At 39.6% G+C, this 26,136-nt stretch overlaps 2 protein-coding genes across 4 annotated transcripts in view; one reads left to right on the forward strand and one right to left on the reverse strand.

Moving 5' to 3' along the window:
• Positions 1-622: 622 nt before the first annotated feature.
• Positions 623-20,319, reverse strand: GEN1 (GEN1 Holliday junction 5' flap endonuclease). Its single transcript, XM_063424602.1, has 14 exons — positions 20,192-20,319; positions 17,197-17,394; positions 15,493-15,679; positions 14,002-14,178; positions 12,757-12,867; positions 10,746-10,819; positions 10,186-10,277; positions 9,235-9,385; positions 9,078-9,114; positions 8,900-8,980; positions 7,972-8,102; positions 5,129-5,190; positions 4,426-4,569; positions 623-4,195 (listed from the first exon to the last, which is right to left on the reverse strand). The coding sequence occupies exons 2-14, from the start codon at positions 17,355-17,357 to the stop codon at positions 2,781-2,783; spliced, it is 2,823 nt and encodes a 940-aa protein (XP_063280672.1). The 5' UTR covers positions 17,358-17,394; positions 20,192-20,319; the 3' UTR covers positions 623-2,780.
• Positions 20,320-20,533: 214 nt separating this feature from the next.
• SMC6 (structural maintenance of chromosomes 6) overlaps positions 20,534-26,136 on the forward strand; it is a 37,113-nt gene continuing 31,510 nt past the window's right edge. Inside the window, exons 1-3 of one of the 3 annotated variants that reach the window (XM_063424590.1) lie at positions 20,534-20,659; positions 23,466-23,616; positions 25,652-25,770. In XM_063424590.1, the coding sequence (XP_063280660.1) occupies positions 25,657-25,770 (114 nt within the window). In that variant the 5' untranslated portion in view covers positions 20,534-20,659; positions 23,466-23,616; positions 25,652-25,656. Of the gene's footprint in view, positions 20,660-20,828; positions 21,104-21,679; positions 21,867-23,465; positions 23,617-25,651; positions 25,771-26,136 lie in introns of those variants that run through there. The other 2 variants (XM_063424592.1, XM_063424593.1) reach the window with 2 other exon arrangements.

Genomic DNA, 26,136 nt, shown 5'->3' on the forward strand with positions numbered 1-26,136 from the left:
GTATCTCTGTGAGCACCATTCAAGCTAGAGGGAAGCCAGCCAGCATGACAGATCAGGTAAGTACTCGCGCTGGGACAGCAGTTGTGCAGAAAACCTTTCAGAAAATGACTTTATGAACAATGAGCCCCTTACATGCCTCACCTCCATAGTAGGTACATTTTTATTACTTTGTATGAAGCACCCTGGTAGAGCCTATTCAGACAGATCAGGCCAGTTGATAAATGAAAATCTATTCAGACTCATGAAGTTGATGCATCAACTGATTTATTCTTATAGGCAGTTTAACATAATCCTGGAGAAACAATCCCTGCAGAAGAAAGCTACGTTACACCCCCTCAATTTATTTAAACATCATTCTCACAAGTGTGAGAGGTTGCAAAGCAGCCAGCACAGTAAAAAGCTCCAAAGAAAAGCCATCCCTATTCTATAGATTGTGAGTAAATTACATAAAGATGAGAAACCAAAACAATTTAAAAACTGTAATTACCCTTCTGTAATGAATCACAAGTTTAATTCAAGCAACAGTCACCCCCAAAGAGAAATGTTTTTATTTACTGCAATGAGCAGCTACAGCCTAAATAGAGGAAGTATGCCACAGAGTTTTGTTTGGTTTTTTGGTTGGTTGTTTTTTTTTTTTTCCCACATCTATTGTTGCTTCTGAAGTAGTGGCAGAAACTGGCACAAAATTTGGATACATTACATATGAAAAAGTTGCAAATTTTCTGCTTTTCATGCTTGAACTGTACTTGTGAAACCCAATTAATTCACAGGAAAAATCAGCAACATAATATTTTTTCCTCTGCAATTCTTAATACTTTATAGCTCCTTTCTGACTTTCATCATCCACAAAATTCTGACAATATTTTCACCTCCCCATCCATTAAAGCAGTCATCTCAAGCAGATTTGGAAAACAAAGAAAATTCCCTCCAAAATCCACTCTGGTCTCCTGATTCTACAGAAAGCTCTAAATCACTGAAATCCACACATTGCGGGTGAAACTGAATGATCCCCCCGACAAAAGAGCACATTCCCACACCCTGGGAGGGAATAAAAGTGAGTTTGTTCACATGATGCTGGCATTTTTATTAATGAAAATTTAAACATTTGATTTCAACTTTCAGTATTCAAAAATCATCAGCAAGGAAAAAAACCCATATGTAACCAAGAGCAAAGTTTTTCAACAAAAAAACCCCACTCAGATCTGTCCATCACTGACCACTGCCTAAGGAGTGGTTCCCTGCCCATGGCACAAGGGTTGGAACTATAAGATTTTAAGATCCTCTCCAACCCAAACAATTCTGTCATGCTATGACTCTTTCCCTTTGAAATTCCCAGTGACTCTTACTCTCCTTCACAACACTATTCTTCCAGCTACCCTCTCGTATCAGCTGGGTGCATAAGAATCTCCAGAAGACAAAGACCATCTTCAAAACTGAAAATAAGTTTGCAATATTTTTGATTTTTTTTTCTCATTTCCAGAATACATTTCTCATTTGGAAAACCAATTATAAATAAAAGTTTTCCATCTTCCCACAGAGTAAACTAAGAAACTACCATTTTGGCTAATTACAGAGTGTATTAGCTATAGGCTACCTATGTCTTCCTCAAACACATCTGGAATTCAGCTTCCAAACTTGGTCCCTGATCATTCTGAAGAACTGACATTTTCACTACGACGCAGATATTCAAAATTTTTCTTGTTAACAATATAGCCTTGGCAAGAGTTGTCTTCCTTCTGGCTGGTGCACAGAAAAAGTTACAAACACCTAAATGCAGACAAGGAGGCATTCCTTCAACAGGCAACTGTTGAAGACAACTTTTTGTTGTGTATGAACAGAGATAGCTTCTAAAAGAGAAATAGGAAGAGCACCTTCAAAAATAGAATTGTACTCAAGTTTTCTATTTTAAAAAACCCCAAACATTATATTCAAAGAACTTGCAATATGATAATTTGATTTTCTGTAACTTATCTTTCACTCTATTATGAACTGAAGTGAATGTTAGATGGGATTTCAACCTTCTTTAATAAAAAATGCCCTAATTTAGATTTATTAGATTTAATTGAAACAGTCACCAAATTTCCATAAATATTAGATATGACAGCTACAACACCAGAGTATCCTTACATGGCTTATCTCACTCTTTGGAAAAGGCACACCCTTGAAGAACAGCTTATTATGGGGCATGCAGATACAAATTGAGCTACCCTGTGAGGTGCATCTGCTGTGTGTCTCTGTCTGGTCCTTCAGAGATGGCCAGCGCAACCAGAAACACAGGATTTCAAAACCCATTTCAAAACTTGCAAAATTAAGTTATTGGAGCCAAATGGAGAACTTCAGTTTAAAAATGCTGCATCTCTTTGTCTCATTAAGAGTCTTCAACAGCACTGCAGGCACTGTTCTAGTAAGTGTTTTTATAAGCAAGACTAATAAATGTACACAAAATCTGCACAATTGGTTGGGAAGAAATCCTTTTTCTTAAATAAATCCTCCTCATCCTTGCATACTGTGTATCCTGATGCTTATGTATCAAGTTCAGAATGTAAACACACCCAGAATGACTGATACTTGCCTACAATCAACTGTTTGGGACTTCTGTTAATGCTTTAGTTCCAAACTTCAGCTCCAGTGACTTCAGCATTTCCTGTTCATCAAAACTGTGTCCACATAAGATTGATAGAGCGTACTGCAGCAACTTTGGGAAGGAACTCTTCAAGAACTGACAGCAACTGATATTTAGCTGATAATTAAATGCTATCATAATCTATTTTACGGAGAACCTAATTGATTTTGATTCTTCCTTTCAGTCTTTCAGACAGGGGAAGGGGACTGTCTGCCCAAGCAGAAGTCAGAACAGCACGTTTGTCTTGTGTGGGATCAGAACCCAATCTTTCAATTGGTTGCTCTGGACTTTGGGGACAATTAACTTCTTCTGCAGAGGACTGTTTTAGAGATACCTGCACTGGGAAACTACTAACAGCTTTCTTTACATCAGTGGTTTCCTTCTTCCCTTTAACTGTAAGGGCTGAGTCACTGTTTGTCCTTTTGCTAGTAACAACACTGCTCCTTTTCTTTGTAAAACATTTTTTAAACTGGCCAGGGTTCAGTTGCCTTTTCTGCTGCTCATCAACCAGGATTTTATCCATGTGCCCATCATCACTATCTTCACTAGAAGAGCATCTGTTCTGACAGACACTCTTTTTAAAAGGAGCTTTCCAAGTAGTTTCAATACAACCTTCTTTAATGTGACAGCCAGTTGCATCTGCTGGCTTTTGAGATGCTGGAAGCATTTCACACCCAGGATGAAATGTCTCTGTTGTTTGCCCACTGAAGGCTGGAGATGTTGAACCATTTACATAAGGGTCTTTTGGCCCCATTTCAGCCAGGATGTCAGCTTTTCTGCACACATCTTGATAGATATGTACGCTGGGTTCACTTGCAGAGTTTTTTGATAGAACATTTTTCCTCTCCTGCACTAGGTTATTTAACTGACGTGAGGCAGAGACATGATTTCTATCAGGATTCAAAGTTTCTTTTGTTTGTTTAAAACAATTGAAAGACTCCAGTTGCACTACATCTTCAGACAAAGGCTGTGATGGAATGGGAGCCTTCTTAAGTATTCGCTGGCTTAAAGACCACTCCTGAAGTTGTCCCACAGCATCATTTGAGAACAAATCATCTTCACTATCAGAACACACTATCAATGTATCAGACTGTGTAGCACCAGAACAATCTGAGCTATTTCTGACTGTTCCATGACTCAGTGGATGTGAGTGTTTCGTGCATGTGCTCAGGTCAGCTGCTGGATCATGGTCACCATCTCCACGGGCTGGGGAAGTGCTGAGGGAGGTTCCCTTCCCATCACCACTGCTCAGCTGCAGAGCAGCTGGTCCAGAGGAAGAGGATGCTGGCCCTGAATGCTCAGTGCATTGTGAGGGCACAGATGAGCCAGTAGGAGCAGCTGCTGATGCTGACACGTGAACTCTTGGTAGGCAGGAAGCTGAAGGCAATGCCACAGCTTTTGATCCAGTACTTCTCTGCTGTGTCTGTTCTTCTGGGAGAGCTTTTGTATCTGACAGGGAGTGTTGCACAGGAAGAGTTCTGTACGTAGGCTTTAAATTAATTTGAGACAGAAGACTGGTAACTTCATCATAAGCGTTTGATAATTCCTTTTCTTCTGGTCTGTCTTTCTTTTCTGAAAAGCAAAATAATAAGAAATGCACTTTGAATAGCATATAACCACAGTTCATATTTCTTAGTGCAAAACTATAGAATAGTAAGATTAAAGCACAGTCCCTGTGAGGCATCATTACCTCATCTGGGTTGGGCATGATATTGTTCAAGAGTGGGAGAAATAAATGGCTTTTGCTTTTCTGCATTCTGGCAAGACACATAAATTCATAAGAAATAAACTTCTGGACTTACTTTTCTGTTTCTTCTGAAGAACTTCTGACTTCTTCACTTGATAGAGGGCAACAACATCAGGATAAGCAGCCTGAAACAAAGACTCTTCTTCTACTGTGACTACAAACAACTCCACAGGCTCATCTTCTGGATCAACATAATGTTCTGAAAAATAACAAATGTATTTTTGATATGAATATACACATGTCAAAGTAGGGAATGAAAACCTTTGAGTAAAAAGAGGGTACATAAAAAGTCAATAGTATGGTATTTGAGATTTATCTGCAAGTAAAGTCTTTTTCTTCCTGCCAGTCTCCTGGCACAAATGGACATACTACCATTTGAGGAGTCTGGGGAGCAGAAGGGGAGGAGTCTGGCAGCACAGAAAATTATCTAGCCAGTAAATAATGACAGCTTCAGGTACAGAGTGAAATCAGGTATGAAATACACAGTTCAGGTTTTACTAACAAGTACCAGAAAAAGTGGCCGAAGACTGAGTCCCTTGCTTTCTAGGTATTTTTTTTTCTTTAAAGCATTGCTTTTTCTTTGAGTGTGTGTGAAATTTGATGCACATTTCCTGTTATTTCCACAGAACTGTTTCCAATCTCACCCACATTCCATTGCCTCAAAGTGTTGCCAAACACTCTGTTGTCCTCTTTAAGCTTGACTTTATCTTATTCTATGAACTGTTTTGTTGCATAATGTACACAGAAACCAGACCCACCTGGTTTTTGCCATTCAATTTCAAAACAAGGAATTCCATTCTTAACACGTGTCTTAACAATCCTGTAAGAGGAGAAAGTCCATTAAATGACTTAAATCTTGACTTAAATCTAAAAATATTCAATATTCCAATTTGGAATGATTCAGAGAAAAAAAGTCTTCTCATAAAATTGAAATTACTATACCTTTAAAAAAAACCACACTACTCTGTATACAGTAAAATTTGGAGTATAGGTTTGATCACTGAAACATTTTTATTTGTCACTCATAAGAGCATTTACACAAAATAAAAAAGCTCTTCTGTAACAGACAAACATTAATGCGGTCTCCTACAAACATCAGTTTGGTATCTTCAGCTGACCTGCCTGAAAGGCAGGTCCTGCTTGACCAACCCGATCTCTTTCGACAGAGTGACCCACTCAAGGGGATGAGGGAAAGGTGGTGGATGTTGTCTGCCTGGACTTTAGTAAAGCCTTTGCTGCCATTTCCCACAGCTTTCTCCTGGGGAAACTGCTCACAGCTGGGTTAACTGCACTGGGTTAAAAATGGTTTGGATGGTCAAGCCCAGAGAGGGGTGGTGAGTGGAGTTACCTCCAGCTGGAGGCCACCACTGCTGGGCCCAGTCCTGTTTAATGTCTTTGTCAGTGATCTGGGTGAGGGGATCAAGGGCACCCTCAGTTCACACATGACACCAAGCTGGGCAGGAGTGTTGATCTGCTGGAGGGCAGGAAGGCTCTGCAGAGGGATCAGGACTGATGCTGAGGCCAATTGTATGAGGGTCAACAAGGCCAAGTGCCAGGCCCTGCCCTTGGGTCACAAAACCCCCTGCAGTGCCACAGGCTGGGGAAGAGTGGCTGGAAAGTGGCCAAGAGGAAAAGGACCTGGGGGTGTTGGTCAGCAGCAGCTGAACATGAGGCAGAAGTGCCCACGCAGTCAAAAAAGCCAATGGCATCTTGGCCTGGATCAACAGAGTGGCCAGCAGGACCAGCACAGTGGTTGTCCACCTGCACTCAGCACTGGTGAGGCCACACCTCAAATCCTGTGTCTATTTCTGAGCCCCTCACCACAAGGGGTGGTACTGGATGTGCTGGAGCTTGTCCAGAGAAAGGCAGTGGAGCTGATGAAGGGTCTGGAGCACAAATGTGAAAGGAGGAGCTGAGGAAGCTGGGGGTGTCTAGTCCAGGCAGGATCTCATGGCTCTCTGCAATTTGCCTGAAAGGAGGTTGCAGCCAGGTGGGGGGGGTCAGTCTCTTCTCCTAAGTAACAAGTGATAAGAAGGAAAAGAAATGGCCTCAAGCTGTACCAGGGGAGGACTAGCTTGGACACCAGAAAAAATTTCTTCATGGGAAGGGTTGTCAAGCATTGGAACAAACTGCCCAGGGAAGTGGTTGAGCCACCAGCCCTGGAGATATGTGACTTAAAAGATGTGTAGATGTGAAACTGAGGGACGTGGTTTAGTGGTGGACTTGTCAATGCCAGGTTAATGGTTGGACTTGTCCATAAATGATTCTATTATTTTAAGATACTAATGCCAGAGAAGGCTGTTGCCCTGGACAGTAATTTTCTGAATGACCAGACAAGGTCATTTATATCTTTTGTGTAAGAGCATTAGGAGAGATAGAACTTGAACTGAGCAGGGACAGTCAATCACTATGAGATTTTTCTGAAAAGACTATCTACACCCCAGCTTAGTAGTTTCCTATGCTGAAACATTACTGCATTCTTAAACACTTGTTAACAAAAAAAACTCTTCAAAAGCACACACCATTTGTCTTTTCAACTCTTGAAACTCTAGAAAGTGTTATAAACAGAGAATGTCAATGAATTTAGTCATCAAGGTAAATGCTGGTAATTTATCTTGCCAATCTATTTAAAAAGTGTTCTCCAACCAGTCTCCCCAATCTTTTGAAAGACAACACTGAATAGATGAGCATCTCTGGAAGTACTAATTCAAGACTACGACACATCAACCCAGAAGTGACACTATCACACTGCTATTGACTGTCCTCCCGTGCCCCAATAAAAACCTTGACTAGCACAGAAAAAGTACTAACCCTCTTCCAATAAAAGAATTAAGCAGGCAGAGAGAATTTGGGTTTCATTTGGGAAACAAAACCCTCAGATAAAATTAAAATAAGTCACAAATTTTCTTCACAAAGTGAAGTTCAGATTTGTCAACAGACACTGTAGAGTCTAGAAGTTGACTTAAGTTTAAGAAAAGATTAGATCATTAAAATAAAATTCCATTGAGGTCTGCTAGAATAAGAAAATACTACTTCTCGCCCAGTAAATTCCTAAGTAACAGAAATCTGGATGTTGGGAAATTATTCTGGGAGAAAGTAATTACATGCTTATCTTCCCTGTATGTCCATTTTTAGTAACAGTATACTTGGCCATTTTTACATTCCTAAATGTAGCAGTGCTGAATCAAAAGAAGTGTTGACACATAATACAATGACAGCTGGTAGGTCTGATAAGCAATCAGAGACTATGACAATTTGCAGATGCTCATTTCTAAGCCTGAACTCTTATTTTGAGACACAGAATTCAATTAAATGTCTGCTAAGAACCTGAGCAGAGGACCTAGGCAGATCCAAGGAAAAGAAATAAAAAGCAAGCATAAGAGAACACAAGCACTTCCAGTTAGAATGAAACTGCTCTATGCAGCAGTAGTAGAATTGGTGCACTGACCTGAATTTTTACCTCTATTCCAAACAAGCACAAAGCTTGAAACAAAGATGGAAGAAAATTATATTTCCTTTTTTTTACTTCAATAAAAACTTTGTAGTTTTTATCTGCCAGCAGTAGTAATCATGTTAAGTTCAGGAAATCAAGCTACATTACCGTATTGCCTGCAGTTGTTTTGAGTCAATGTGCCCAGATTTTCTCTGGATCATATCATAACGTGTCAAAAGTGCTAACAGCTTCTTACAAGCATAATGTTTGGTCCATTCCATCTTCTCTGAAGCAAATAGCTGTTTGTATATAACAAAAGAAGTCTCGGAATTTAAAACTTTCTTTATTCTGTTAGATATCATGTTTAGATAGTTATGTAGTTGAAAGTCTGGGCTAAATACTTAAAATATCTAAAATGCTTTTATACATGATATAATTACATATTAAATCACTGCCAAGGGAGGGAATAGCCATCCCTACCAGGGCACATGTATCAGCTGTCAGTGACAAGGCAAGGGAAGTTGTGTGGTGGCAGCAGCAGGGATAAGACAGCTGTTAAACACCTTGTCAGATCCACATCAGCTCTACCAGGAGCTGTGAAAGTTCCAGATTTCACATGTGAGACAATGAACATGGATTTGCATTCAAGCCACATTGTTTAACTGTGGTCTATTGTCCATAATTCTTACACTGTCGTCAAACCCCCAAAATGAAACACTGTAAGAGATCTGGTTTTGCCAGTAAAAATCAAATAAAAAGCCTTCCTAGAAAACAATGCTAATGGACATATATTAACATCCTCACCCCCATCTAGCAATACTGGAAATGTATGAAAAACAAAATGAAAAACAAAACAACGACAAGTGAGCTTTCTCTTTCTTCCACTTTTCTATCTACCTATTTACAGCAACTGATTTTTGCCGAAGTCTTCAATTTTAGGCTTTCAAAAGAGTGAGGTATATTAAGATGTTGTAGCAAGATTCTTTAATTCTTATTTCAAGTAAAATTACCAATGAAGATCACAATTATCACAGATGTCTGCCGTAGTAATAAATAAAAGACTACAATGCTGAATATTCAATAATTTGTTATATACCTGAAAGGACAATAAATTCGGCCTTCGACATTCCTTTATGTTGATCAATTTATTCTTGTTTACAAGAAACTCTTGGATAACCTTGAGATAAAACATAAAAGAGTTTAAGAGAGGGCAAAAAGCTGAAATGTAAACTAACTGATTAAAACAATTGATATTAAGTAGGCTTGTTTGTTACCTCAGAGAATGGAAAGCCCTCACAACTCTTGGCTTTTCTGCAGGTAAAAACAAATGTGTTAGGAACTGAGGACAAATGGGAAAAAAATGGAGAATCTAAATGCTCACCCTGCATACGAATGAAGGGAAAAGCAGTTAAATTTTCAGGCCATTCCTACTTTCTGATACTGTCCTCCAGTGCATTTGCTTGTTTCACTCGCTCCCACTGATGCCACGCACAAGGGCAGCAGTGTTTGGAGTCACTGGGTTTGCAGCCCCTCACGCTTTCACAGAATTCACATCCGCTTTGCTCATGTTCCTTGTAAGATCCTATAGCAACAGACACACAAAGTGAGGAGAAAAGGGGTTCCCCAAATCTCCAAACCTGTAAAGGCAATATTATAAATACAAAGCTGAGAACACATATGAGTGTGATGTGAATAGCAGCTGTAAGCAGATCTGAGTGCATTAGCCACATTTACGGATCTACAGTAAAAACTGAAAAAGGCATGCAGGCTTCCATTTTTCTGAAGACTTTTTCCCTCAACAGTTTCAGATCTTAAGCTGGAAACTTATTACCTAAAAACTACAGGAGTAATGTGTGATAACCTGGAAAACACCTATAAGTAATATATTTGAATCAGGCTTTTTGTTTGTCAAATGATGGATTTGAATGAGTTCACTGATCTAAGATGATACCAAAATCAGGGTCCTGGGGATTAATTTCTTGTTGAGAAAACACTGCTGCAAACCTCATCAATGATGAGATTTGGTCCTCTTGATGCAGGACCAATTCAAGCAACTAAAGAAATAGCTGCTGGGCAGTCCAGAGTACAACCTGCTGTCCTTAGTGATCATGTTAAAAAGGCAAATATCTGGGATCCCACAACAGCATTGTGATAACATTCCATCTCCTGTCAACTAGTTTCACATTCGAAGAAAATTAGTCCCAAGTCTTAAAAGTGTTTATATACGGATACATACACACAATATTGAAAATATGAGAAGAGAAGCTGAAAAGTGTTTTTAACAGTAGTAGAAAAAAACCCCCATAACCTAATAAAACCTGTCACCCTATAATAAAAAATAAACCATTTGGCTAAAAGTACAGCTCAGCTTTTCACACTGACCTGGATGATGGCACTCTGAACAGTGCATTACTCTTTTAACAACCAAAGGTGGATTATCCTCATACTGAAATTGTTCCTTCCACTGCTCAAACCTAAAATGATTTTAAAAGGATCAATAAATATTTTTAGCTCTTACACTTAAACCACTGAAATATAATTTCTTTATACTTCTCAAGCATTTATCCAAGAAAATTTTTCAACTTATGAAACAAGGTTCTTTTACAGTACATCTCGTTGGATTTCTAGCATTGACACACACATTATAATAAACATACAAAGCACTTGGTATCTCAAATCCTGACCCACAACCCAACTAAAAATCAGCAAGTCTCATCAGTCCCTACAACTTTCACTCCATTGTAAATCAAGAGCTAGGAGCCAGCTGATGTTTAAAGCAAATAAGAGACTTGCCTAGCAAAACACCCCATTTCTTTAGCACGCACAAGGTAAGGAATGTGGTAATATATTCCCTAAATTAAAGCATTACAAATATTGTCTTGGAGCTGAAGTACATATTAAGTCTTTGAATAAAAAAGCACTTACATAAATTTCTATTTTACCTTTGCAATAAGTTTTGACCTCTCAGAGCCTCAATTAACTTTAAAGCTTGTTCCTTCCCAACTCCTGGAACCCCCTATAGAGAAATATGAAATATTATTTAATTACATAAATTAATAAAACAAAATACTAATATTTTAAAAGAATAAAAACAAAATACTAATATTCTCACAAAAAACAACTTTATTACATAGTGTAGAGGAATCACAAAAAGTGATTCCAGATATTGAGAATAAATTGAGAAAAATATTTTTTGACCAAGCTGAAGGGCAGAGAAGGTGACAGATGACAGCTGTATTGCTAGAGTAACACACAAGCGGCTCTTATGCACGTCAGATAAAACAAGGCAAAGAAAGAAGGAGAAAGCAATACTAAACTAAAAGAAGTTCAGAATAGAGAGGTTACAATGAAGCAGTGAAACGCTGGCACAGGTTGCCCAGAGAGGTGGTTACTGCCCCATTCCAGAAATACTCCAGGTCAGGTTGGAATGGGGTTCTAAGTGACCTGGTTTAATTGAAGATCTCCCTCACTGCAGGGGGTTGGACTAAGAGAAAATCAGAGGTCCCTTCTGAGCCAAACTATTTTATGAGTCTGTGATTTAAAACACACATATTGCTTTCCAGTTCTTTCCATCTTCACCCTAATTTGCCAAAAATCAATACCCTTGATCATAAAGATTGTATTGAGTGTATTTTCTACAGCATCACTACAAATAAATACCTATTTAGTCAGCTGTAATGGCACAACTGAATACATACAACCATATAAAATAAATCTACATTTCAAACCAAGTCCTTGTTGGACTAAAGTCAAACATTCAAGTAAAGTCAGATATTCAGCTTCTGCAAGGAAAGCATTATTTTGATGTATTTTCAACAATTCAAGTGCAATTATAGTGTGGTATTTTCATTTACCTGTTCTGCCAATCTTCATTCCCCATGCACTCTTGTAATTCAGCTTTCTTTAAAGGTTTCTGTCTTCATCTACTTTGCTGAGCTGCAATAACTCAAAGGACCTATCTGACATCACATAACTGTGACACTTTAGGACTATGTAAGAACCTGACATTCCAAGAGCTGCTTTGGTACAGTAACCACTGACTATCCACTGTTTTTTTCACTCCCTCTCTTTAAACAGTAATAACAAACTATTTAAAGATTGCTATAACAGAAGCAAAATTAAAAAAAAAAAAAGGCAAAACCAGAATAATGAAAGGTTTGTTTTTTCCAGCGGTATCAGTTGTTTAAAGGACAGTTTTATCAAATTGGGACACAATTATTTACGAATAACTAGATATCCACTGCAAGCCTGCAACCATTGCCTGAAGTCACAACATGATGAACTGTATGGAAATCAAGTTTCATCCCACTTCTTTTCCCTTTCCAATAGCCATTACAACATCTTCTGTTCAAAGTCTCAAAAAAGAATTCAAGAGTTTACAGGAAAGGAAAAAAGAAAAGAAGTGAAATAGTAATGAGTGAGATTCCTCTCAATTAATTAGGTAAATTTCCAAATAGATCACTTCTAATTAATTGTAAATTATATATTTACAAACAATGGAAACACAAATACATCCAAACTGCATCCAGAACTGCCTTTACTAATAACTACAGCTCAAAACGAACACTACTAAGTCTTCCAAAGAGCACAGACAAAGCCATTTCTTTCTCGTTTTGCACAGCTCCTCTGCAAGGGATGCACTTGTATGTGACTTGCTACAAAGCAGCCTCATTCTCACACCTTGGCTCAATGGAAACTAAACTTTTGCCTTCACCTCCACTACAGAAAAGGTTTGGAACAACACAAAGCAGTCTGAGGAAGACTGATGTTCATGAACCATCATGAACATATTTAGTCTTTTACAAATAGAATTTACAGTGACTTACTACACATCTATTGGATCTCAGTAATCATGCATTGCATAAGCTTTCCCAGCATGCACATTTCCCTTGATACACTGTTGTTTTTGTAAGACAGTGTAAGCACCAAATAAAAAATAATTATATTGCTTACCTTTGGAAGATAATCACAGCCCAGAAGAACTGCTAGCCCAATCAAAGACTCTCTATCACAACCAAGCTTCTCTTTAATAGAGGACATTTTGTAACTGTCAAGATGTGGATCCTGCAAGACAAATTTATTGCATATTATTTCTGTTACATCTGCTAAGGGAAGGAACTGCCCTGGTCACATTCAGTTGGGATTGCTTAACTCACCCCTATTCACCCATAGCAGCAGAAAAGGGGTCTACCCCACAAGAGGGGTCTACCAGAAAAAAACAAACTGCCACTGAAATTTCTAACGTTATGCAGGGACACCATATGAGCAACTACAGCTCTGGAACTTCACGTATGGGCACCAACTGTTGAAAGAAACTAAAACAAGCTAAGAGGCCCAGCACACAGCTGGATAACCATGGGTTACACAATGGGTGAGCAGCCGGCTCACAGGGCAGGCACAAAGAGTTACAGTGGAGGGGGTTAAATCAAGCTGGTGACCTCTCACTAGAGGAGCTCCACAGGGCTCCTATCCTCAGCCCACTTGTCAACATCTTCATTAACATCCTGAACTTGATACCAACAGGGTTAATTCAATTTCAGAACTGGAAGGAATACCAAGTAAGTTTACCAATAACACTAAATTGTGAGCAGTTGTTGGCTCCCTGAAGGGCAGAGAGGCAAACTAAAGAAAAAATTATATTCTTAACAAATAAACACTTTAGTTTAAGGCCAGAAATTATTTGGTTTTTTAAATTATCATAAAAATTGATTATGATAAAGATGTACAATCCCTACCCTATTCATATTCAGCTGGAACACACAGCATTAATTGCAATTATATTAATTAAAAAATGAACCTGTATGATGCAAGTATGTGAACCAGATTATTAGACCCAGGAGGCTGATCAATCCCATGTAACCTAAGGGTGAAATTTATGCAAAGCAATTACTTCACTCAACTTCTCTACTATAAAGGAAGAAATGGGAAAAAAAATTTGCTATTTAGCTGTATATGAGACACCACAGGGTACTACAAATACAGGCAGTATTACCCTGTTCTCAGTAGTTTTCCTCTCACAGCTAATACAAGAATTACCAGGGAATCAAATAAAATGTTCCTGTATTAAACATACAATTTTAAGCAACCCGAACTACTACAAGGTAAGTTTAATAACATATAAGTATTTTTTCAAGTCTCTTCTTCTACATTTCTGTAAAGGGTCTACAGAAAGGGTGGGAGCAGGGTGAGGTACATTACCTTAGCATTCATGGCAAAGTTCCTATAAACTGTTTCAGCTCCATACAAGAAAACATCTCCATCATTGGTAATGCAGCCATCAACAAGTCCTTTTGCATTTAGGAAGGCACACATTGCCTCTGCTTCTCCAGCTGCTTGAACCCAAGGGACACCTAAACACTCCAGCAGCTCAAGACACTAAAAGAAGAAACACAAAAGGAAAGAGGTTGAATGCTGAGGTATTAAATTCACTTATTAGCATGAATTTTCTCAGACACAAGTGCATGTAAAAACCCTACTGTTGCTCTGTCTATATAACACTACATCAATGAAAGTGTTACTTTAGCAAAAACAATTTCCTGTAACAATGAAAAGTAAATATCCACAAAGAGCTAGGTATTAATTACAGGACTTGAACACAACATGATTAATGGCCAGTCCTTCACAAAAACCTTTACACTTTAAATAGATATTTAGGATGTTTTCAGACATCTTAAATAGTAACAAAGGAGTATTTATTTATCTTTGTGAAGTAATGCTGTTTACTAAAGCAGTAATGCTGAGCCAAAAGGGACATCATCTAACAGGTGATAAACTCCCCAAGAATATCAAGTAGAAAAGTACAATGCTGTCATCCTACCAAGACTGGACCACTGTAGAAGATACACCAATATATACTTAAAAACTGCAGAGAGAATATTTTAGAATTTAAGAATAAAACATGAATTGGTATGTACAGTCTAGTGAAGCCCTGAGTGTCCATAAATTCTACTTCCTAAAATTTTGAATAGACAGAAATGGTTAACGGGGGCTCGAGGATACAAAGAAGTATGGATACTAACACTATAAAAGAAAAACAAAGTTAGATTTTGCAATAAATGCTCACTTATGGTTGTCAATCATGCACAGGCAACATGCACACGAACAGATCAACAAAAGAATTATTCTGACACTGTTTCCCTTCTATAAGGCTGTAAGGCCAGACTTTAAAGGTGCACATTCCTTCAAACCTCAAAATACTGTTCACATTTGTAGTGTATAAAGCTGTGAGAGACTGAAATGTTAGAGTTTAATGACTGAAACAACTGGCCATTTAAAAAGCAGCAGGTGATTTGCTGAGGCCAGGTTTGCACCTCCAGCTGAAGAGGAGAATTTTTGGGTTGGTGAACTCTCTGATCCAGCATGACACAGGGGGTGCACACTCACTGTGGCAGGTTGACACAGCAAACCAGCCTTTGTTTAGCAAACAAGCTGGTTCTTGAGCTGGGTGAGGCCCACAACAGATCCTGTGAGGTGAAATAATGCTTTTTATCTTGCCAATTTACACAACTGGCTCAAGTGTAAAAAGTCATTCACCATAATCTGCCCCAAAGGAATCTATTAACAAGAACCTTCATTTCCTGGCCTTTGGGGGTGGGTTATAGCAAAAGCTATCAATTCTTTCAAGTTCCTGTATTTAATTTGGTTAAGATTTCTTTCTAGCACATTAAAAATACTTGAATACTCAGTTACCTCTTTTAACATGGCTTTAAATAAAGATCTCCCTGTTCTTACAGCTCCAGATTTCTTCGAAGGCCCATAGCGCATCTCATTCCTCTTGCTCATGGTGTCTGCTTTCAGCCTGGGGGCCTCTCCTTCCATGACAAACACCAGTTTAATTCCCATTGAGGAAAAGAAAGAGAACCGAAAAAACAGGTTTCTGCAATAAAGCAAAGTGTTCCATAAGCTGAACTATTTGTGAAGACTGATTTCTTCAGATATTTTCCTAATATACCTTATGTTTTCCTGACCCTACCACTGGAAAAATCCTAACACTGTCTTTATCTCTAATGATTCTCTCTCTCCCAAGCTAAACAAACTCCTGATCTGTATTCCTGTCTTTGGCTGAAATTGCCACACAATGAAATTGTAGCAGCTTTATAATATTCCCAAGAAAATATCAAGTAAGGACAGGAAAGATCTTTCACAGGTGTAAAGACGTAAGCAAACTTAAAAGGCTTAAAAATACATTCAATATCTCAAATCTGCCTCCAGACACATATTTACATTAATTCATTTATATCAAATATTAATCCCGTATCTATGAATGTACAGGTACACCCCGAGCGACTGAATGCTGTGGTACTGGACAGACTGACAGACACCATTACCATGCCAATTCATTTCATATGCAAACCAGCACCACTGAGGGCTGGAATTTCACAAGGCTGCAGTAATAAATATTTGGACTACAACAGTAAAATTATCAGCAGTCATATCAAACAGCATGTACTTTTACCAGTAATTCCAGTATCAATCTTTCAAAAGGAGTAGATCAAACATTTATATCTCTTTGACTGACATGGAGAGACCATTATGCTAGATTTAATTTTGTACAGCTACTGCTGGAAAAAAACATTAAGCTGGTCTTTCAAGGTTAGTTCTGTTTTCACAAATGTAAAAAAATCAGTCCATACAATAAGTTACTTGAAAATACAAACTCTCAAAAAAGAATTTTAATTTTCAACTGTCTGAAAACAGGCAGAACATTTTTTTGGTAGAAATCTGTTCAACCCTTTGTCTTGCTTTGGAGATCTGGACTGATGCTTCCATTCCACCCCACAGGACATCCTACCAGACTGATATAATTACTTTGGTCATGCTGCCAGTTTTATAGTTCCTTATCCATTTGGGTTTGCAAGTATAAAACATTTCAAGACATTATTCTCAGAAAATGCTGAGATTTTGTCTCATGCATGTCTCATAATATTTCATATTATGCTGAACTCAACAGAAGTCACAGGAGTGTGTAACACCATCTAGTAACTCAATATTCTGCACTGATAACCAATAACAAGCACTGATGAAAATCTGTGTATATTTTCATTTCTGTCAGCACTGTTTGCAGAAAACAGTGCTTTGAAATTATAGATGCTTAGACACATTCATTCCTTAGGTAAGCCATTTAAATTAAAAATATATACATATTCTTCAAGTTTGTTCAAATGCCTGAAGAATGATTTAAACATATTCAATTCAACACGGGGGTCTACTCAGAATTAACTTCAAACCCTTTACATATGTAGCATAAGTGATAACTGAATCAAAACACCAGTCATATGAATTTCAGAGCTACTCTTGTAAGTCTATTGAGCAAATAATTTAAATTGAGCAAGCTGTATTTAAATGTTACAGCTTCAAAACTTCTGGCTCAAATAATTTATGTGGATACCATACCTGAGATGTGGCTTGGTAACTACTCCAATCATCTTTTTAACAGTTTGTGCTTCACAAACCCACAAACTTAAATCAACAGCAAGTGTTTTCCCTCTGAGACTACTCAGGCTGACAGGTTGTCTCACAGGCTCAAGGATTTGCCATAGATGAGTCACCCCCATTGTTTCAGCTTCCTTGTTGTCAAAAGGTAGGTTTTAACTGTGAAGACCAAACAAAATAAAACAGTTTCAGAATATGACATAAAGTGAAGTATTATGACTGAGGGGTTCAGAAGATAAATATATTTGCCATTATCAGATTTACTTTGAACACTTGCAACCAAGTCTTCTAAGTGTATTGACTCCAGTTCACAGATGGTTTATTACCAAAGATCTTCTTTGGACTGAACAGTTGCATTAATAATATGCTGAACACAAACAAAAACTAATCTCAGTTGAGGAAAAGACAAAAAAATAAAAACCTCAATGACAAAATAGTCATTTCCAAGTCTCACATATGCCTTACATAAACACAATCCAAGTTTTATTCAAAAATAAACCACAGGGTTCTTAAGGGAATTACTTCCTGATTTGGGGTAGGAGTCACATTAAAATTTTCTGTTTGATTAGAAGTAGCTTAAAGCTATTTGACAAATATTTGCAATGAGAACAGAATTTAAACTTTCCTTGCATTCCAAGACGATACAAGAAGTGTCAGTACCCAGAAATTCTGGCTTGGGAAATTCAAGTTGGAGTTCAGGATAAAAAGATGGTATTGCTGCAGTGGTTGCTCACAGGTTGCAGACATTCTGAACATGCAGCTGGCATACTGTCCTTCTGCTTTAATCCAGTGCTGGTGGGAATCTCTCTGAGCAGGGAATCAGCAGTGGTTGGTTCGGAAACTTGGCAGGAGAACTTCAATGTAGTATTAAGAAGAAGGCATTACTTTATTTTGGCCCTGAATGCCTCGGGAATAGCTCTGCACAACATGCACACCTGGCTCAAGACGGTGCAGAGATATCCACATTCATCCAAAAATTGTCACATTTCTGAACAACTTGTTACTTAAAGCAGGCACAGAGTCCAAACTTACATATTCAGGCAATCACAGCACCCTCAAACGGGCTAACTTGTTACTAAGCTCTCAACACGATGATTTCTGAATCTCTCTTCCAAACAAATGTTCTGACATTTCTAACACTGATTGCAGAAACACACCAGTGTGTGTTTTCACTGTGTCAATTTTGGTACAGTGTGACTAACACTACCTATAACGCCAGTTGAAAACATGCACTCACTAGGAGGTGTATTTCTGTCTCATGGAACTTTACTTACACAGCTCCACTCTCCATGGTACCACACTCATTTTCTTCTGCTTTCATGCCTTGCCAGTTTTACACAAGGCCTCTAGCATATACTCATACGCTTTCTCTCCTCACAAAATAAACTTATTCCTGCACTGTCTTATGGTACAAAGTTTGTCTCATGCTTATTTATTTTCTCTCTTCTCTCCCAATATTGGAATACAAAAATCAAATACCATCTGGAATGTTGTGTATTTCTTTCTGCTTTTGACGCTACTGTATACTCAGTTAAATTAAAAGGCTCTTTTGAATAAATCAGACTAGATGACCTACCATGCATGGAGATCTGTTTAAGGCAGGTGAGGAGCTAAGCCACTGTGTGGTCTCTCACATCTACCATCACAGTCTGCCAGAATAGCAAGCCTGTCTTTGGAGGGTGCATTCTTTTACACTCTAATTCTGTTTTAAAGCAAGGCAGCTATTCAATTCCAGGTTGTTTTAAAACCAAGTTCTCATGTTAATATTTACTTTCAACAGAATTTAGGTCTCTAATCCATTTCTTTAACTGCTACACTCAACCTCATTTTAATTGTATGCATAAAGTGCATTGTTTTTGGTGTTATATGTCAAGCACATAAAATTAGTTAAAAAATACAAATTAAACATACAACTACATACTACAGTTTCTTGAAGTCCAGGATATCAGTTTCTCTGATGCACAGGGCAATTATCCAAACCTTCCCAAAGACAAGCACAACAATTCAGCCTCAAGTGACAGAACATCTAACAAAAAACGGAGATGTCTTTTTGGTGTTATCATTTGGTTTCTGCTAGTCTGCATCAAAACAATTTCTCAAAAAACAACTGTGTTAGTCAGTTTCTAAATATTGTTATGGAGTGTCATATGGTAATTAATGGGAAAGACAAATACACTTTGAACACCCTACATTTGGTTAGATTATAAATAATAAAAAAAGTATAAAAAATGAAAACTAAAAAAAACAGGCTGACATTTTCATTGTAATAAAGTATAGATATTTGAAGACTTAAGTTTTTCATATCCCACTGAATGTATATCTAAGGATGAGTTATGAAAGCCTGCAAGACCTACCAGTCTTTGCTTTTTTTGAGTGTATTTCATAAAATATTTAATTTTAAATTCAGTGTACAAATAGCACGACTACTCTTAATATGAATAATCCATCTACTCGGATTTTACTTAAGAGCTTCGTTCATCACAAGCCTCCAACCCTAGAGAGATGGCAACTTCCAAAGCAGCAAGACTGAACTTGATTTATTTTCATATGCTTAGAAACAACCGAAAATAACTAACAGTAAACAGAAATACCCCCCTACAAAACCTTCTCAATGTCTCTTTAGGCCAAAATATGCTAAACCTATAACGCTTGTACGTCTTATATAGTGCTTTAAATCTACATCCTGCTTTAATAAGTTTTCAACACTGGTAGAAATGACAGTTACTTAAAAATAACTACAAAAAGCATTTAATGCTGAAATTCAATTTATGCAGAGACACTTTCATACATTACCAAGGTAACTTGCAAAGACAGCTAAGGATATAGTCTATGTCTCACCCAGAGCACTTTAAAAAGGAGGAAAAACAGGGCGGAGGAAACACGAAAGGCCAGACATTTTAAACAACTCTCCCTCTCTGCGTTACCCCAGCACAGCTTTGCCAATAAACCTGCGCACCCGAAGGACGGCAGCGGCGCTCTCCAGCATTTGCAGATTCCTCCTCAAGGATCTTTCCGCTGGATGAACAACCCCGAGCAGCGGCCGGCGAGCAAAGCGCGGGCTCCCGCACGCACGTTTGAAACTCCCGCCCCGCTGCGCCAGCGCTCCCCGCGCACCGCGCCCACAGGAACCGACGTGCCCGAGCTCCCCCGGGCTGCTCAGCCTCGGCTCGGGAGCGGCTCCGCCCCGGCCGAGCCCAGCGGGCACGCACGGCCCCGTGAGGGCCCCGTGAGGGCCCGGTCCGAGCGGCCCCAGCGCCGCGAGCGCCCCGCCCCTCCCGCCCGAACATGGCGCGCACACGGAAACGGCCCCGCGGGACGCGGAGCGCGCAGGCGCCGCACCGGCGGCGGCGGCTCTTCCGCCCGCTCCGGCCCGGCCCGGCCCGCCCCGCCCGCCCCGCCGCGCAGGGAGCGGGAGCTGTCCCAGGTAACGGGCGCCGAGCAGGCGAGGGGCGAAGGGAGGGGAGGGACGGGTGACCCATGCCGGGCGAAGATCCTGGCGGGCGCTGTCCGGGCGCGCCCTGCTCTCTGGACAGCAAGGAGGGAGGGAGGGAGGGAGGGGAGGGCGGCCTGGCGGCCGCAAGGCGGAGCAACGGCTGCCACCCGCTCCTCCCGCCGCCTCCGGCCCGGGGCCGCGGTTGCTGTCGCAGGTGGCCCTGCGGGGCCAGTTAGCGGTCGGAGCTGGCGTTTGTCACCCGCTGCCCGGCGTGGGCGCCGCGCCGGGTGTGAGCGCTCCCGCTGGGTGCCCTCCGCTGCCTGCAGAGAGCAGGAGCGGCGGCCGCCCGGGCGTTCCAGCCGCCAAGAGACCCATGTCTCTTTCCTAGAGGGTGGGGGATCCTTCCGGGTCGTGCGGTGTTGGGAAAAGCAACAGGTAATCGTGAACATGAGGGGACTTCTGCCCCTCTTAGGTTTTCGCTGTCCGTAGGGGAGGCAGAGCTGCCCTCTGTGCCGCAGTGCAGTTCTGGGCTCTCAGTACAGAGAGAGATGGAGGTCCAGTGGAGGGCTGCGAAGGATGATTAAGGGACTGAAGCATCTCTCTTAGGAGAAGGCTGAGGGAGTTGGGCCTGTTGAACTTCGAGAAAAGACTGCTGAGAGGGGACCTCAATCTGTATAAATAAATGTCTGAAGGGAGGGTGTCAAGAGGATGGACCAGTCTCTCTTGTGGTGTCGAGCAATAAGACTAGAGAGGCAACGTGCAGAAACTGATGTACAGGAAATTCCACTCGAACATGATGAGGAATATCTTTACTGTGCAGGTGAACACGAACTGGAACAGACTGCCCAGAGAGGCTGTGAATCAACCTTACTGGAGATATTCAAAAACTGCCCGGACACAAACCTGTGCTGGGTGCTCTGGGATGGCCCTGCCTGAGCAGGGAGGTTGGACCAGATGACTCGCTGTGTTCCCTTCCAGCCATACCCATCCTGTGATTCTGTGTTTCTCCAGTGTTTCGATGGGATGGGATAGACTTCTTATGCACTGGCTGCAAATATGGCAGGAGAGAAGTTGTGAATGTCAGACATGTAGTCTAACATGGAGCATCTGTCTCAGATAATCCCAAAAATGTGGACACCCCACTGCTGTGTCTGAGGCTGGGCTTCTGACTTCAGCCCTCTGAAATACCTCTTTTTAGGTACAACAGATACTGTTATACTTCCTTTATTATTATGAACTGCTAGTGTTAATTTTTAATTTTATTGCTATTTTCGTGACAGTTAAATGTAGTGTGCTATACATCAGCTAAAGATCTCAGGTATTTCCTTCCTCTTCTTCCCTTTGCTTCTTCCTGTGTCCTGTGTTCATCCTGCCATAGGTCTGCTCTGAGGTCTTTGCTTTACCTCTGTTTTGCCAGCTGGGTGAAAGGCAGGGTTAGCTGGGCGGGCTCCAGAGTGTTTAAAGTCGGTGTCCCACAAGACAGATGGGACACCTTCCTTCCTACCTTTTGTGGATACCAGGCCAGCGAGGGCTGCTAGAAAGCCAGGGATGTGGGTTTGGTGCCAGCAGGTTGGTTGTGCCTGCTCTGGATGAGCCAAGCTGTGACCAGCTTTCCAGGTAGGGAAAAGGGAAATACTGTGGTGAATACTGGCATTGAGAATCAATGTCTGAGAAAAAGTTTCTTTCTTTCAAGAAAGAGTTAACAGTTCCTAGCTCCCGGCAGTGTCCCGGACTCGGCACCTCTTTACACAGCCGAGAAGATGGGTAAGGGAGGAGGAAAAGCTCCTCTCCTGAAAGCAGAGCCAAAAAAGAAGAAGTCCATCTGAGAAGCCTCGCTTTTAACCCCTTGTGTCCTCGGAGGCGTGTCCAACCCCTCAGTGGCCACTAAAAGTGCCAACATTCAAACCTGACCACTGATTGGTTTGACCACAGCCTCTTGAAAAGCTCACTTCCCCTCAAACCAAGACATATGGTGCCTGGTCCATTAAAAAATCCTTTTGTTAACGTTTGTCAATAATGTCCATTGTTGGCTTCTCAGTAGTTTCTTACATATTTTAAAATGTATAGATGTATGTTTTTGCCAGTTTGCTTCCAGTATAGTAATGCATACTTTAGTAACCTTCAGATAGGCTGGATCAGCTACTTTTCCTTTGCCTTGAACAGATATTCCCAAACTGTCATTAGAGTAAGTAGCGCTGAGACTGAAAGCAATGATTTTTTTCCATTAAAAACTTAATGTAGAAAATTGGGGATGCCTTGGTGCAAGAGCTTTGGGCTCAATTAATGAAAAAAAAAAAAGAAATGTCTTGTCAAAAATATCAAGATGACATGAAGACAAAATTCAAATAAATATGTGTCATATTTCTGTGTATTTATTTTTTTAAATGTTGATTATTTCTTCCTGTGCCTTTTAAAACCTTGTTTCTTGTAAAATCTTATTAATGAGTTCCCTGTGGTTGCGCTCAGTTTCTCACTCCTTTCGGCTTCTTTGGGCTCAGGGAAAGTTCTGCATCCACTGACATTTGTCATAATTGTGAAGCTACTTGATACAGTTTGCTTGTAGTTCCAGTTCAGTTTTGTTTGCAGTACTAGCTCTTCAGCAGTTTTGAGGTGCAGACTGTTGTGTCTTTTGCCTTCCTCATAGTTAGATTACACGAGAGTGTTTTGTTCTGTTTTCTGCTGTTACACTCTTTTCCTTAAATGTTCAAATAGCGCAGCAGTGGAACTCATAGCCCTTATCTTCAGTTTGGATGTTACAAATAACATTTAAAGCTTATGTTTCCCCTTCTATTTACAGGAAGATTTTAATGGAACGGCACATTCACCAAATACTTGTCTTCATATTTGGGTGATGGATGCCAAGAGCTTGCAAGTGACTGTTTCCTGGTCTGAGTAATTCGGGCATGAAGGCATGTTTTTGTAGTAAACAAAGAGTGGCATAGCAAAAGGTATGTAAGCCAAATCATGAAGTGTATTTGCTCCTTGATTTCCTTGTGTGTGGTAGTCAGCTACATACATAAAGTGGATATGACAGTTTCACTGTAAATACTTCATGGGGATCATCAATGTAATAATAATAATAATAATAATAATAATAACCAGCAGTAATAAGCATCATCATCCTTCTCCTATTCTTCCTCTAATATTTGATAAAGAAATCCCTACCATACAAAATTATTGCAAGAGTGTCTAAAGGGAAGTTTATGACATTTCTACATTTGCTTTGAGTTTTGTTCATTCCACATAATGGAAGAAGAATTAATGCTGTCTTTTCTTTATCTTTTAGATGCTGTGTCATAGAAAATTAATAAGATGATCATAAGACACTATTTTGTAAAGCAGTCAACAAGTATATAGAGTAGAAAGGAGATATTCTTTATAATGATGTAGGAAATTTTGATGTCTCTTATAATAAATGCTGTTCTCTATGACACTTGGTAGTATAAGCTGTCTGACGTCCTGTCAGTTGAACTCAGACAATAGTTTGACCAGAACATTAGGCTGAATGAGGAAACTGCTCAGAGAAGCATCTCTTTCTCCACAGTGACCCAAGCATACACATCTGCATGGTGAAGTGGTTAGGGAGCTCACCTCACTAACGTTAAAAGAAATAAGTTCTTTCCTGCATTACTTTTCATTGGAATCAAAGACTTGAGATGATTTATTATTTTGTTGTGTAAAGAGCTGTTTGGACTCGGGGGGGAGACAGAATGAGAAGAGGGAAGAGACTGCTCCTCTCCATTGCAGCACGAGTTCTTGTGACTAAAGTTGTACTTCAGCAGTCTTTATTTCCTTGAGTTCTCTGTAGATTCTCCAAGAAACTAATCCTAAAACATTTACAGAGGGAATGTGGAGCAAGACGCACTGAGAAACTCTGGGAGGGCCTGAGGGCTTTGAGACTCCAAGCCCCCAGTGTGTTTAGACACGTGTTACCAACTTCAGGCACACTGTGTCTCTAATGCTGGTCATTCATTCCTGCACCCCACACATTTGAAAAAAAAATTATATAAATAAGCAGCCTATTCTTAGGCCATATGTCATGCAGTGATCTTTCTACAGGAGTGAATGTTAAGTACATTTATTGCCTCTGAATTTTGCTTGAACTGGTGATGTGCATTAAAATTGGTTGTCATGTTTCTTAGAGGGGAGCTCTAGATTAAATTCCAGCAAACAAAGCTGAGTAGGAGAACATAATCCATTTCATGGATTGTCATGTTTCATTTTGATGTCAGAAAACTGTGCAACTGATGTTAGTTTTAGCTTGGTTTAGATACTTACCAGTAGCTGATTTAACTGCTGATGAATAAAAAGATTGTGTATTGCATTTGTGTAAATAGCACCTTGCTTCTGCTTAGGGCAAGTATGTCAAGTTCTGTGTTTTGTGTAGGGCTCCTTTATCAGGAGCAATTTGTTTACTGTGATCATATTATACTACCTTGTGTGTAAGAAACCGCACAGGAACAGTGCTATGAATCTAAATTTTCCTTTATTCTACTTTTATGTATTCTTCATATTAATTTTCTCAGCTTTTGTCAACCACAAATAATTAATACATTTTATTTTTGTCCATGCAGCTGACTTTAATCAAACCTGTATTGATGTTGCTGATTATACTATGTTAGTCATGTACTTTTTACCACTAATCTTCAACTCCATTGCTAACCAAAAGAGAAGATATCAAATATTCCAAAGTTTAATGTACCAAGGAAAACAGAGTCAAGGTTGATTTTATTTGTAATCCGCACATTCAGCTTGATTAGAATAATGAGGCTGAGTTTCTTTTGTTTTGATGCAACTCTTTCATAGTAAGTGTAGCCTTAAATTACTGAGATTTCAGTTCTGGAAGTGTTTGTTGCAATGTTTGCTGTGATTTTAATATTTGTTTTACCAAAGTAAATAAGTTGGTATGTCTGGGCTATTACCTGTGGGTATGTTGCCACCTAGAAAACTGAAACTTATTTTTTCATTACTTTCATTTTTCAGTACTCATGGGTAAGAGAAAGGAAGAAAGTGTTTCAAATCCTGGGTCCCAGAAAAGGCAGAGAAAAGAGTGCCCAGAGGTGTATACTGATGAGAGTAGTGCCTCTTCACAGTCGGAGTCCGTAAGTAGTTTAAAAAGTCATAGAGACAGATACAAGAAAAGTTCTGTGCTTATTGAAATAAATGTCTTGGATGTAGGCATCAGTAGAACAGGGATAAAAGAAACTAGGGATACTGTCTGTGATGAGGACTTCTACATGAGGTTATTCTTACCTTATATCTTTTGGGTCATCTAATTATAATAGTCAATCATAAAAAAGATAATATTCTGATTTAATAGAAGGAATACTACTGCAGTTGTCAAGTAAATGAAGGAAAGGGATTTTGATAGAACTGTGGTATATTTCATTTATGGTTGTAGTAAAAGCAGACAAAATATGTGGAAAACATTATTTAGTAAAATAAGTGCCAAATACTTGTTTGTTTTG

Source organism: Prinia subflava, chromosome 2 (genome assembly GCF_021018805.1).
Source record: "Prinia subflava isolate CZ2003 ecotype Zambia chromosome 2, Cam_Psub_1.2, whole genome shotgun sequence".
Classification (NCBI taxonomy): domain Eukaryota; kingdom Metazoa; phylum Chordata; class Aves; order Passeriformes; family Cisticolidae; genus Prinia; species Prinia subflava.